The sequence below is a fragment of the Cibotium barometz genome, chromosome 31 (assembly GCF_041138505.1).
Source record: "Cibotium barometz isolate CiBa-2024 chromosome 31, ASM4113850v1, whole genome shotgun sequence".
NCBI lineage: Eukaryota > Viridiplantae > Streptophyta > Polypodiopsida > Cyatheales > Cibotiaceae > Cibotium > Cibotium barometz.
The window spans coordinates 44,506,617-44,520,600 of NC_141076.1; the positions used below are offsets into that span (position 1 = coordinate 44,506,617).

Here is a 13,984-nt window from a genome sequence, read left to right on the forward strand (position 1 = left end):
AGACCCTCCAACCACGAGTTACGTTCGTGCAGTGTCTAATAGACCCTTCAACCACAGTTTGGGCTCATGTAGTGTATGATTGCCTAATTGCACAGTTGATGATGTAATATAAGGGTGAGGGAGGGTGTGCAAGTAACTTTTAAAACAAATCGAAAAAAGAAGACACAATTTTGTTTTTTGTTTGTTTTTTTTTAAATTGGACGATTTTTATTACACGAGGGTCTCGCATACTGTTTTTACAAACACTTGTCAGTCCACTAGTTTGAAGAAGAATAGACCCTCCAACCACTCGTATAGTGTCTAATAGACCCTTCAACCACAGTTTGGGCTCGTGTAGTGTATGATTGCCTAATTGCACAGTTGATGATATAATATAGGGGTGAGGGAGGGTGTGCGAGTAACTTTAAAAAAAATCGAAAAAAGAAGACATTTAAAAAAGAAGACACATTTAAAAAATAAAAAATAAAAAATAAATTAGACGATTTTTATTACACGAGGGTCCCACGGGTTCACGAGGTACAAGGAGGCGAAATAAAAGGTTGAAAAAAGGGGCCTTGGGGGCGTAGAGACGTTTTGAATGGAATTGAGCATGAGCTGGGAGGCCACAAAAAAAGGGTTGGAACCGTGGAATAGTCTCCCTCTGCTCTCTCTCTCTCTCTCTCTCTCTCTTCATGCATTCAAAAGGATGACCCCCTCTGAGTGTGTGGGGTGTGTGTGTGTGTGTCTGTCTCTCTCTCTCTCTCTCTCTCTCTCTCTCTCTCCCCCCCCCCCCTCCAATCCCTCCAATCCCCATGGGTCTCCTTACCATGGCAGCTCTCCCTCTCCTCCTCCCCTTCTTCTTCTTATCATCATCTCTTATCCCCCCATCAGCTCTCTGCCTTCCCTCCCGTCACCTCCTCCGCAGTATCTCCGCCATCAACGCCATTGGCCCCCACTTGGGCATTGTTGTGCCCAACGCCTATGAAATGGACCCCCTGTTAGAGGGTGGAGTTTTCATCCCCTACACAGACTTGCCAACCATTGACATCTCAGGTGACCCCTCACCCTCATCAAATCTCACTTCTCTTAACTACTGTGCGCATAAAATTGCTTAATTACCCCTCTTAAATCTCCCTTTTTTTCTCTCTCTCTCTCTCAGGAAGGAGATTTTACATCGGAGAGATAGAATCTCACAAAGTGATAGTAGTGATGACAGGGCTGTCAATGGTTGATATATATATATTTTTCCCAGGGGATTTTATTTATTTATTTATTTATTTTAAAAATTTAAGCTCCTCCATTACTATTTAAGAAAGAATTAAAATCAAAAGCACTAAGGTTTTGGAAACAGTTGAACGCAGGAATGACCACCCAGCTGCTGTTTGATTTCTTCAACATTAGTGGAGTTGTGCATTATGGCATTGCAGGAAATGCCAATGATGCGCTCAACATTGGGGACATCACCATTCCTAGGTACTGGGCACACACTGGCCTCTGGAATTGGCAGGTAAATTCATATTATCAAAACTCTAAGCTTCATTTGCGATCCCCCCCCCCTTAATTTTCTGTAATCCTGATTGCTGAATCAATGCTTTTTTTTTTCAAATTTTTATTTTTTGGTATAATTTGCGGGCATCCTTTGTACATTCCCGCTCTTGGAGCCTTAAATCTTCAGTAAATCAGATTCTAATCTTTGACAATCAATTATGAATTTATCTCATATTATCATACTACGATTTATATTCGTGAGCATTTTACAATAATTTTGAAATGTTGTATATAATGTCTAATGTAACAATTAATATATATTATAATAGAATTTCAGAATGACATGCCTCGCATAATAATTAAAATTTATTATACTCTATGACCATTACTATATACGAGTAACCTCACCCGTCGAAGAGCCTACCCCTCCTCAAACTTCCAAACTGCATGCCCCAGCCTCCAGAAATTTTGTACCCATTTATTATATACTCTATGACCATTACTATATACGAGTAACCTCACACCCGTCTCTTCGACGGGTAGGAGCCTACCCCTCCTCAAACCTCCAAACTGCGTGCCCGAGCCTCCAGAAATTTCGTCCCCATTCTTACTATAGCCCCGTGAAACTCGTCCTTAAGATAATATAGAGAAGCTCTCAACTATCATAGTCTTCTACATAAAGACATAATAATACGATAATATCAAATGCCAATTACACATGCCAATTACACTTGAGTAAAAAACCAGTAAATAATCATTTTAGATAATATTTACGTGTGAAATTTTTGATTCAATATCTTAGCTATCATTTTTCATATGCTAAAACGCATAATAATATAATAATTCAATACCTACATATAAAAGCATAGAATTATGTTTCAGAAGAACATCACACATAATAATTTTAGATAATATTTACACGTGAAATTCTTGTTTTTAATAAAATACACATTTTATTTAAAAATGAATATATGTACGTGAGGTTTTGTGTATTTATGTTTATTATGCAAAATATTCATCTAGGTATTAAACATGTCGATTCTATGTATGAAGAAAGGGAAGAGATTAATTAAATCATGATGTGTAAAATTTTTATGATGCTATTTTAGAACATTCGTAATTATTATATATATCAAGCTATGATGTATGAAGTTTGAACACAACCCTTGTCCAAATAAAATTTCCCATTCGAGCATGGCCCAATATCTCAAAATGGTTTTCTATGTCTTGTAATTTGTTTGATTTCTTCATTGTTTTAATTTCCATTCTTGATTGTTCTAAAATTGCAGAGGTATGGTGAGGGCCCTAAGAACAACTTATCTCTAGAAGAAAATGGAGATTTTACTCGAAAGATAGGCTACCTTCACTTTGGCAACTTTAACAACCCTGCAAGCAAGCATGATAATTACCTCAACAACATATGGTTCCAACCAGAAGAAGTATTCCCTGTTACGGGAACACCTGAAGTGAGGCAACACCACTTTTGGGTACCTGTTGATAAGGCATACCACAAGATTGCACAAAAAATTCAGGTTACTTGCTCACTCTAATGTATGCGTGCTAAATATGTCCACATGGCTCATGTCTATGTGTGTCCTCTTGCACATGCCATGCACACATGCTTATGTTCGTGCATTCAAATCTTTAAAAACAATCCTTTTAAATTGTTGGTTTGTGTGTGCGTGCATGCACATGTGTGTTTGTATACATGTTAGTGTATGTCCGTGTGCACACATGCAATGTTTTGATATTTTGTGTGTTGATACAACCATATTGAGGAGCTTATTATACATAAGATTTCCTTTCGAAGGAGTTAGCACAACATCCGAGTCTATGCTTATGGTGTAGATAGAATGGGAATTTATGCTTATGGTATAGATAGAATCGTACTCTCAATTACAGCTAGAACTTCTAAGGTCAAACACTTGTTTTCATCATGTTGTTGATCATGACATGAGAGCAAAGTTTTCATAGAAGGTGACTCCATGGAGGTGCTATTTGAGCCAATGGATATGCCACCTCCTTTTGCATCCACACTCATTCAACTCATTTTAAATGAATGTATGCCACCCCCTTTTACATCCACCCATACAAGGTTTGTTTTTACAAATACACTTCTTAATTCTATTGTTTGTCCTACATGCATGTGTGTGTGTGTGTGTGTGTGTGTGTGCATGCACATGCTAGGATCAATTTCACTTCATGCCTAGCTGATGTTTTTGTACCCCTTGTAGCTATTATGGTTTGCTTATATCCTCTTGAACCTTGAGGAAAAATAATTATCCTTTTAGTTGCTTTAAGCCTCCTATGCCGCCTTGAAGCTTCTTGTTTGCTTGTATTCCATTAAAACCGACTTTTTAGAGCCGAAACTTGCACACTTTATCCAACCCCCCCCCCCCACACACACACCCACCAAAGAGTTAGAGCTCCCTACCTATGCCTTGTTGTTTTGCCTTTAACTCCTCTAGTTTAGTTGATACCCTTCAACTTTGTTTATATTCTTTTTCATGTTAATGAGTGAGCCTTTGTATCATTATTTATCCTCTATCTATACTAAATTAATCTTTATTCTATCTTGTATTTGAAGCTTTGAATGTCTATGTATATCATATTGTGAGCCTCTTAAGACCTACTAGTCACTTGTTTGGCAACCACAATTTAGAATCAATTGATATTTTTAATATAAATAACTCAATCATTTATCCCTCTTTTTAATATTTTACAGAATGTAACTTTGGTGTCATGTGTGAATGCTACATATTGCCTCACAACGACCCCAAAAGTGGTGATGGTAGAGAGGGGTGTCTCCTCCAATATTTATCTAGATAATGCTGCTTATAGAGACTTTTTGTTCAAAAAGTTCAAAAGTTCTCCAGTAGACATGGAGTCTGCAAGTGTGGCTCTGGTAAACACATATACCTTTGTTCCTCTTTTTTTAATTGTGAAACTTTATTTTAAAGCTATCATAGGATACATAAAAAAAATTGTTTCAAGATTATGATGGCATCAAAATTTGTTGCATACTGTCGATTATGCTTAAAAGTATGGCATTATTATAGGCTAATTGGTTTTGCAATGTACGAGGAATCAATTGAAATATTTAACTATTTTGTGCTGGTTGGCATGCAAGGTTTGTCTTACCAACAATGTACCTTTTATTGCCATTCGAGCCCTCTCGGATCTGGCGGGGGGCTCTTCTGAGCCCAATGAAGCAGCAATCTTTGCCACATTGGCAGCTACAAATGCAGTCATTGTCATGACAAATTTCATCAAGCTTATATAAAAGCTATAAAGCTAAATTGAATTCCAAAGCAACTTATGATTATTTATTTATGATTGATTATGAAGAGAGAGAGAGAGAGAGAAAGAGAGATATTCAAAACAACTTATGATTTATTTATTTGTTATTCTCGGCCTTTCTAGTGACATGTTTCTCCATATCGTTGACAATGGAAGAAGTTGGGCACTTAGTTGACAATGGAAGAAGTTGGGCACTTATGATGCAAGGGCCTAACAATGTCTCAAGAAAAAGTATTTAAATTGATTTCGGATTATAAATAATAAGAAATTATGAAGCTTTTAGGAAATGAGATCAGCTGCATAGAAAAGAGAATTTTTAGAATTATGTCAAAACTAATGTCATACAACAACTATTAAGACAATGTTAAGAGGAGGAAAATCGCAAGATTGTGAATTATTTTAAATGGATGACAAAAAGTGTGATGAATGGGAGTGCTATATAGCATTAACTATCATTCATATTAGTATATGTAGCAGCCTGGGAAGTGCTATATAGCATTAACTATCATTCATATTAGTATATGTAGCAGCCTGGGAAGTGCTATATAGATTTGTATGTTCTTATAATAATATATATAGAATTCCAAGAGAGTGCTACTAGATAGCACTATCTCTGCTTCTTCATAGCAATATATATAGTAGTCTAAGAGAGTGTGGTATATAACATTATCTATGCTTCATAGTGTTGGCAATAAAACCATCACTAAGATTTTAAATAACACATGTAATAGACGCCCAAATATTTAAAGTAATATATAAAACATGAAACACAAGACATGCATGTATGAAGAGTCAGAGAACTACATGCATGTATGAAGAATCAGAGAACTACATGCATACAAGAATAAACATTGCTCATCATCATTGTATGTTCTCTCTTGTATCTTTTGCCATTGTATATTCTCTCTTGTATCTTCTCTCTTACAGTAAGTGCTTTTTGTGCTGCATAGTACATATAGCAATATCTTTTCTGATGAGCAATACACATCCAAGCTACCCCTAACCTACAATTATCTATTAATAAATGACTGAAAGAACTAGATATTCCCACCATTAAAACTTGGCACACAAGGTGGGTAGTCCACCCTACGGACAAAAATCAAACCCACAAAGTTACAATGATCTCCTTTAGTATATGTAATATCGTATCTAGAGTGTACTAATCTCTATCTAATGGATGTCTAACATGAATTAGATCACCTTGAGTATGTAAATCCTACATGTATGAATTTGAGATGATCTCTTTTTAATATTGAGCCTGCTCATTCAAGAGTTCACTTTCTTCACAATGCATCACAAAGGACCTCTAGAGCTTTCTACATATCCCTAAGTTGTTGCTCATATTCATACAACTTGGGTAAGTGCAACATGGAGCTTTGTAGGAGCAATAGATTTCTTCTTTAAAAGCTTGATATTCCCCACATTTAGTGCCTATTGTTCCTCCATACATGCTTGACTCTTCTCCAACTACTAGTTAACCATCTTCAATGGCTATGACTTTATCATTCAACAGCTTAATGTTGGTAGCATATATTACAACCTGTTCTCAAATTATTTTGAGGTCTTTTTGATGTTTTTTGCAATTAAGGAATCATGCTCATTATAGCTTGTTTCCCTTTGTCTTGTTGACCAGGCTTGTTAGGGGTTCCTGAGGTGTCGTGATCTTCATTCTACCCTTGTTTCCCTTTGCCTTGTTGACCAAGCTTGTTAGGGGTTCTTGAGGTGCAGGCATCTTTACTCTATCCTTGAGGTACCAGAAGTGCCACTATTGGATTCAGGGTCATGGGTGATTCTTTGGATCCTCCATGTTTGCCAAAACTGTTGGGCCTAAATTCCTCTTCTGCAAGTTGTTTCAGTGACATGTTGTATCCAAAAATAATTTAAATTAGTCGATGCAGCCATATAAATCCTTCACAATTTGAGTAAGCCTAGCCTCATAGCCATCCATCTCTACAATAGAGAGTTCACACACTTCAAGATCCTCAATAGAGTCAAGCATAGAGGTTATAGTTTGGCCCTTTCTATCCTAGCCATGGGTTCATGCTAATTTAGAGCAAACAAATGTTGTAAATTTTTTTGAGTCCAAAGCTCGACATCCATGAACTTATGCTAAGAGGATAAAACTTGTGTCTATAATACGGCTTTGTCCACAAGAGCTTGCTACTAGTCAAGGAGCCTTAAAAGCTTGACATTGCATAGACATCTTCTTTGCCTCTATTCTTTATAGCCTGCTCCAGATAACATGAAGTTTGGGCAATTCAACCTTAGTTACATTCATCAGTTACGTATGCAAAGAATCTCTTGAGAAGAATGCAAGGGAGAGGGTGATCTTGAGCTCCCCTGTACTTCAAGCAATGTTACATTATTGGCCTGCTATGGTCTATTAGGGACGCCCGTCCGACCATTGTGCCATGCTTGCAATTAGTATTGTGAGTGATATCATAATAAATACTACATTGTAAGATGCGATTGGCATATGCTTTTTGCAGGTCTATGCTATGTATGTTGTGATTGGGTGATGCCATGTGTACGCGTGCTAGTGTTGTTGATATTGGCGTTTGATTGCCTCACCTAACATATTGACTTGTTGAGTATAGGTGATGCGTATGAGGATGCCAAATGAGGTGTCGTACTTGTGCGAGGGTCACCGAATAAGGTGTCGCACATGCATGAGTGTGCAAGGGTCACCGAACGAGGTGTCGCGCGGGTTTTGTCATGTGCATGGGCGCTTACATCGCCTAGACATTTATGAGTTATACTTCATTATTTTTGGTTGGCCACGTGCCATTTATTTGTACTCGAATATTTATGTACACCGATGTGCACGGGTGTATTGCATGTGAGCTTTACTATTATTTTTGGTATACACTAGATATGTGTGAACATCCTCTAGAAGGATTGGTCATTTTTGTAAAAAGTAAAGAGCCCTATTTTTGTAAAAAGTAAAGAGCCCTATTTTTGTAAAAAGTAAAGAGCCCTATTTTTGGCAAAAGCTTCACTTGGCTCAAGGGCTATTTTGGTAATACAGGATTAAAATACTCATGTCGTGGAAGGAGCCAGCACGCATGAGGGGGAGATTTAACCCAACCCTTTGTTGATGGTGATGTCATCTAAGCTCTGTTTTCAAGTCTATGGTTTTATCTCATGTTTATTTTCATATCCATGCTTAATACGTTTGAATCTTTTATTTGTATGGAATTGATTCCTAATTCTTGATTTATGCGAGCACTTGTGGTATTGTGTGGGAAAGGTTATGGCAATGGTATCACAGCCAACCACACTCAAAGAGAAGGCAAAAAGCCCAAAAATTGATGGAGAAATTGGGCAAGAGGCTTCCATGAAGGGCAAAGGCAAAAATCCAAAGATAAAGGCAAAATCCAATGGTTAAAAGCTTTCATGGTTTCAAAAGCTCATCATGAAGGTCTCCAAACCATTTACAAGCCTGCAAACCCATGCCTACGTGAGAGATAGTAGTTTTCTGCAGAGCAGAGCATCTCTTCCTAATCCTCCAAGATTGAAGCAGCATAGGGCAAAACCTCACTCCTCTTCTCATTTTTGGAAGAGCTTAAGCATCAGATGAATCTATAATCAACGATGGAGGGCTGAATACTCACATATGGGCTGCGCTGCGCCGATTATAGGTGAAGAGATTAGGCTTATAAAGCTTAAACAAGTTTAAGGCTTAACCTTATGAAGTCTTTTCACCTTTCAAATCTCAAGCCTTTGAATTTTAAACTCTTCAAAAGCTTTCAAATTTTTAACCTTTTAAAGCCTTTGCAAGCCTAGAGAAGGCCTCACATACACACGGAGCCCTGGGCTGAATTCTGATGGCCTGCAATAAATTTCAGATTTGCTAAAATTAAAATTTTCTTGCCAAGGCTCTCTGCAACGCCTTGAGGGGAAAATTTTTAATTGTCAAAGCTCCCGAAAATTCATTTTGCAATTTCGAACAAATCAAAGGCTTCAACAAATTCTCCGCGACGGCGGGCGGCTGAGCAAGTGTGTGATTTTCGATATTTCTCGACGGTATTGTCCGAGAGAATACGAGTATCATCAGTGTGCTTGAATCTCGAATCGACTCGACTCTTTGCAAATTTCGGGTTCAACGACGATAAATATTATCATCTTTTGCTGAATTATTTCTATCATTAATTAATCAATCTCTCTATCTCTCGACTTCATTACTTCTATTAAAATGAATCCGTAACCCCCAACTATGGAGGAGCAGTTACTAACTCTTCAAGCTCAGATTTTAGAGGAGAGGGAAAAGAGGGAGAAGTTGGAGAGGAAGTTGAGAAAGAGGAGTAGAGGGGCGGAGTCTGATTCGGGTGATGAGATCCGGCGTACGGTGGAAGCTACCCTTAGAGCCCAGGAGTTTAGAAAGGAAAATAAGATTAGTCGGAAGGCCTTTTCCTTTCAAAATTATGATAAGAAGAAGGATGCCAAGCTAATTCTCTTTTGGCTCAGTCAGTTAGATGACTACTTTTTCGAGGAAGACTTCTCTGAAAAAAATAAAGTCAAATGTGTTGCTAATCATCTTATTGAAGGAGCTGCATTGTGGTGGAATGCTACCAAGACAGGCCATCATAAGCCTCGTAGTTAGAAAGAATTCCAAAAGGCAATTAAGAAAAACTTTTTGCCACCACAATACAAGGCCAGGAGTAGGCAGCAGTGGGATGGCTTGTGTCAGTTGGAGAAAGAAACCATTCAAATGTATGTAGACAAGTTTTGGCAGGTTCTCCTACAACTCAAAGCCATTGAGAAAAAGTGTATGAGAAGGATCAGAAGAGAAAGTTTATAGCGGGTTTGAAACCTCACATTAGGGCCGAAGTGAACATGTTCCATCCGCATTCTCTCAGTTCAACAATCTCTTTAGCCATTAATTGTGAGAAGAAGAATAAGATTCCAAAGGAGAATCGTATTAGGAATCTCGTCCCTTTAAATCTCAAAAGCATGTTTCTTCATCTAAACCTTTTGACAAGACTCATAGATGGCGACGCAACTTTGGTCGGTTCAAAAACAGAAAGCAACGAATCAAAAGACAAGAAGATCGATAATCTTCCGAAGACAAACAAAGAGGAGCCCAAGCATCGAATCCGATGTTTCAAATGCAACAAGGAAGGCCATGTGGCATTTGAGTGCCCGGAGAAGAAGAAGAATACACTTAAAGCTAGTGTTGACATGATCGAGGAGGAGGAGGACGACGACTATCTGCCCGAGCAAGAGGGTAACTCCGAAGATGAAGATCTCTCAGACCCAAGAGGTAAGACTCTTCATGGGCTGTCTATATCTACACGGCCTAAGTCCAAACCACATATGTTGTTGAAAATGAAAGGAAAGATTAAGAATGAATCTGTTAATAGTCTTGCATGATAACGGAAGCACACATGATTTTATTTCTGAAAAGATGGTAAACAAACTTAATCTTGAAATCACTTCATCTCGTTAAAAGAAGGTTAAGTCTGCTTTTCAAAACCAGAAATATAACTACACCAAAGAAGTAAGGAATTTAACAATATCACTTTCACCTTATGAGGAAAAACGAACTTTTTTGGTTGCACCACTGCAAGGCGTAGATGTAATACTTGGCATGCCATGGCGACACCAGTACAATCCATATATTGATTTACGACACACATTCCTTGTATTTCATGTTCAATGATCAACATCTATGTCTTAGGGGAATGATGGAAGATAGGATTTCACCTTTCCTTAGCCACACCCAGGCTAAGAGAGCACTGAGGAAAAGGGAGAAGACAATGATCAACATCTATGTCTTAGGGGAATGATGGAAGATAGGATTTCACCTTTCCTTAGCCACACCCAGGCTAAGAGAGCACTGAGGAAAAGGGAGAAGACATTTCTCGTCTTTGTGAATGAGATTACTGCTCATCATGAACAACCTCCCAAGGACACCTCACATGATTCCTTGCTCTCTCAATTTTTTGATTGTTTTCTTGATGACCTACCCCTTGGCTTGCCTAGCTCCAGACCTGAGGATCATAAGATTGACCTTACTTCTGCAAGGCACCTTATAGAGTGAACCAGAATGAGCAGAAAGAAATCCAGAGCAGATAGATAGAAGACCTTTTAGAGAGGAGATTGATTAGGCCTAGTAGTTCACCCTACGGAGCTCCAGTTATTCTAGTAAAAAAGAAGAATGGAACCTACCATCTATGCATTGAATATAGAGCCCTAAATAAAATCACAGTAAAAAATAGATATCCTATTCCTCGAGTGGACGATCTTCTTGATAGATTACGAGGAGCAAAGGTATTTAATAAAATAGACTTGAAATCCAGATACCACCAAGTGAGGATGGTAGAGGAAGATATATACAAGATTGCTTTTAGGAGACACAAATGGGTCATTATGAGTTCTTAGTCATGCCCTTTGGACTCACTAATGCTCCGGCTACTTTTAGCCGCATGATGAACCACATCTTCCTCAAATATCGCAACTTTATGGTAGTTTTCTTTGATGATATTCTTGTATTTAGTGATAGTGTTGCTGAGCATGAGAAACATCTTAATCCTAAGAAGAGATCTTTCTTTCAAACAAAGATTAAATACCTTGGTCACATTGTTTTTCCTGATGGTATTCGTGTGGACCCCAAAAAGATAGAGACTATAGTGAGACTTGGCTGAGACCCAAAGATAATCATGAACTCCGATCATTTCTTGGTTTGTGCAGTTACTATAGACATTTTGTGAAGAATTTTGCTTACATTTCTCATTATTTGACTTTTCTTTTAAATAAAGAAAACAAGTATGTGTGGATTGATAAACATGAAAAATCTTTTAATGCTTTAAAAGAAGCACTCACTAAAGCACCAGTTTTGCAATTACCAGACTTTGCTAGACCTTTCTTTATTATTGTACTGATGCTAGTGGTACAGGCATAGGGGCAGTATTAATGCAAGATGGTCACCCCATAGCATTTGAGAGTAGGAAACTCAGACCTCCCGAGTGCAAGTACAACACTTATGAGACAAAGAATTGACTGCTGTAGTCCATGCCCTAAAGATTTGGAAATATTATTTGATGGGATCAGAATTCATCATTAAAACAGAGCAGTAGAGTATCAAGCACCTTTGATATCTGACCGACACATCAAATGGGCTGCTTTTATTCAAAGTTTCCAGCCTACTATTCTCTATCAGCCTAGAGGAAAAGAGAATGTAGTCACTGATGCCCTTAGTCGACAGCCTAGTGTTCATCACATCAGGACTGTAGATAGCTCAACTTTCGATGCTATGAAAGACTCTTATGACCAAGACCCAGACTTTTCAGACACTTGGACCAAAATGAGAGATAATGGGTGGACTCCCCACTCAGATTACTCTTATCATGATGGGTATCTCTTCTTTCAGAGGAGATTATGCATCACGAGACCTTTTAGACAGTCTGTTAATGGAGGAGTTTCACCAACCCCCATATGCAGGGTATAGAGAAGTATCCTCTACAGACCATTGCCTGAGACTTTCATTGGCCATCTATGAAGAAAGATATAGCCAAGTTTGTGGCCGAATGCATTATTTGCCAGAAGATTAAAAGCTATAAGGGGAAAACTCAGGGATTACTTATGCTACTCCTAATTCCCAATGAACCATGGGAGCAGATTTTAATGGATTTTATAACTGGTTTTTTGCTTACTACTAATCAGAATGACATGATTTGGGACAGTAGTTGATAGATTTAACAAATAGACTCATTTCATTGCATGTAAAAAGAAACTGACTGCTCATCAAGCTGCTCATTTATTTTTAAAGCATATATTTGTGCATCATGGTTTGCCTAAATTCATTGTGTCAGATAGAGATTCTAAATTTTGGCGATTTTTGGAGAACATTATTTGATAATTTAGGCACAAAATTAGATTTCTCTACTGCTTTTCATCATGAATCCAATGGCCAGACTGAAGTGACCAATAGTCCTATCCTAGACCTTCTTAGAACCTATGTTTCATCACAGCCTAGGCAATGGGATAAATATTTATATATTCTCCAATTTGCCTACAATAGCACTCCTCACTCTGCCACTAATAAGGCACCGTTTGAGATAGTGTATGGAAAGACTCTTCCCACTCTGATGACTCATCTTTCCCACACTATAGAAGCTGCTGATGAATTTACCAGAGACTTTAACTCTATTCATGATCAAGTTAAAGAGGCTACTAGGAAAGCTCAGGAAAAGTATGTAAAACAGGCCAATAAGAAAAGGAAACCCATGACTTTTGAAGAAGGAGACAATGTCCTTTTGAGGATAGAAAAGAGGAGGCTTAAGAGTGTAGAAAAGAATCCTGTTGTCAAACTAGCACCTAGATTCTACAGTCCTTTCAAAATAGTAGACAAAATCAATGACCTCGCTTATAGACTAGATCTTCCGTCCCATTGGAGGATTCATAACTCCTTTCATATTAGTCTATTGAGACCCTTTAAAAGACCAATCCCTAATCATCCTGTTTATGAAGAATCTCCAGAGCTAGTTGATGATGAAGAGCAATTAGTACCCTATGCAATTATTGATCATCATGAGCAGACTACTACAAGAACTGGCAATGTTTATAACAGACATCTTTTGACCTTCTAGAACCATCCGACAAAATATGCTCGTTGGATGCCCCATCGGTTTTTCCGCACATGTCCTAACTTAATCCACTCCTATCAAACACGCAAACTGAGGTCAGTTTTGCTAACCCGAGCAAGAGGGATGTTACATTATTGGCCCTCTATGGTCTATTGGGGGCGCTTGTCCGTAGACCATTATGCCATGCTTGCAATTAGTATCAAGTGATATCATAATAAATACTACATTGTAAGATGCGATTGGCATATGCTTTGTGGGTCTGTGCTATGTATACTATGATTGGGTGATGCCATGTGTACGCATTCTAGTGTTGTTGATATTGGTGTTTGATTGCGTCACCTAACATGTTGACTTGTTGAGTATAGGTGATGAGTACGAGGATGCCGAATGAGGCGTCATACTTGTGCGAGGGTCACCGAATGAGGTGTCACACATGCATGAGTGTGCAAGGGTCATCGAACGAGGTGTCGCACGTGGGTTTTGTCATGTGCATGGGCGTTTACATCGCCTCAACTTTTATGAGTTATACTTCATTATTTTTGGTTGGCCGCGTGCCATTTATTTATACTCGAATATTTATGTACACCGATGTGCATGGGTGTAATACGTGTGAACTAGATCTTTACTAT

The 13,984-nt window shown here is 38.2% G+C and overlaps 1 protein-coding gene across 2 annotated transcripts; it reads left to right on the plus strand.

The window, feature by feature from the left end:
- Positions 1 to 745: 745 nt before the first annotated feature.
- LOC147620910 (bark storage protein A-like) lies at positions 746 to 4,872 on the plus strand. Of its 2 annotated transcripts, XM_086825180.1 has the most exons (6): positions 746 to 1,032; positions 1,139 to 1,206; positions 1,331 to 1,486; positions 2,757 to 2,999; positions 4,193 to 4,372; positions 4,598 to 4,872. In XM_086825180.1, exons 1-6 carry the CDS (start codon positions 792 to 794, stop codon positions 4,748 to 4,750), a joined length of 1,041 nt encoding a protein of 346 aa, XP_086681306.1. In that variant the 5' UTR covers positions 746 to 791; the 3' UTR covers positions 4,751 to 4,872. The 2 variants fall into 2 exon arrangements, with proteins under 2 accessions (XP_086681306.1, XP_086681307.1); XM_086825181.1 differs by lacking the exon at positions 1,139 to 1,206 and having other exon boundaries at positions 775 to 1,032; positions 1,341 to 1,486.
- Positions 4,873 to 13,984: the final 9,112 nt, after the last annotated feature.

What these genes read in the sequence shown, in the direction of transcription:
- LOC147620910 (XM_086825180.1), top strand. Translation starts at nt 792, where the DNA reads ATGGGTCTCCTTACCATGGCAGCTCTCCCTCTCCTCCTCCCCTTCTTC. An exon ending in GCCAACCATTGACATCTCAG is followed by an intron (nt 1,033 to 1,138) that starts GTGACCCCTCAC and finishes TCTCTCTCTCAG; the next exon opens with GAAGGAGATTTTACATCGGA. An exon ending in AGTCTGCAAGTGTGGCTCTG is followed by an intron (nt 4,373 to 4,597) that starts GTAAACACATAT and finishes TTGGCATGCAAG; the next exon opens with GTTTGTCTTACCAACAATGT.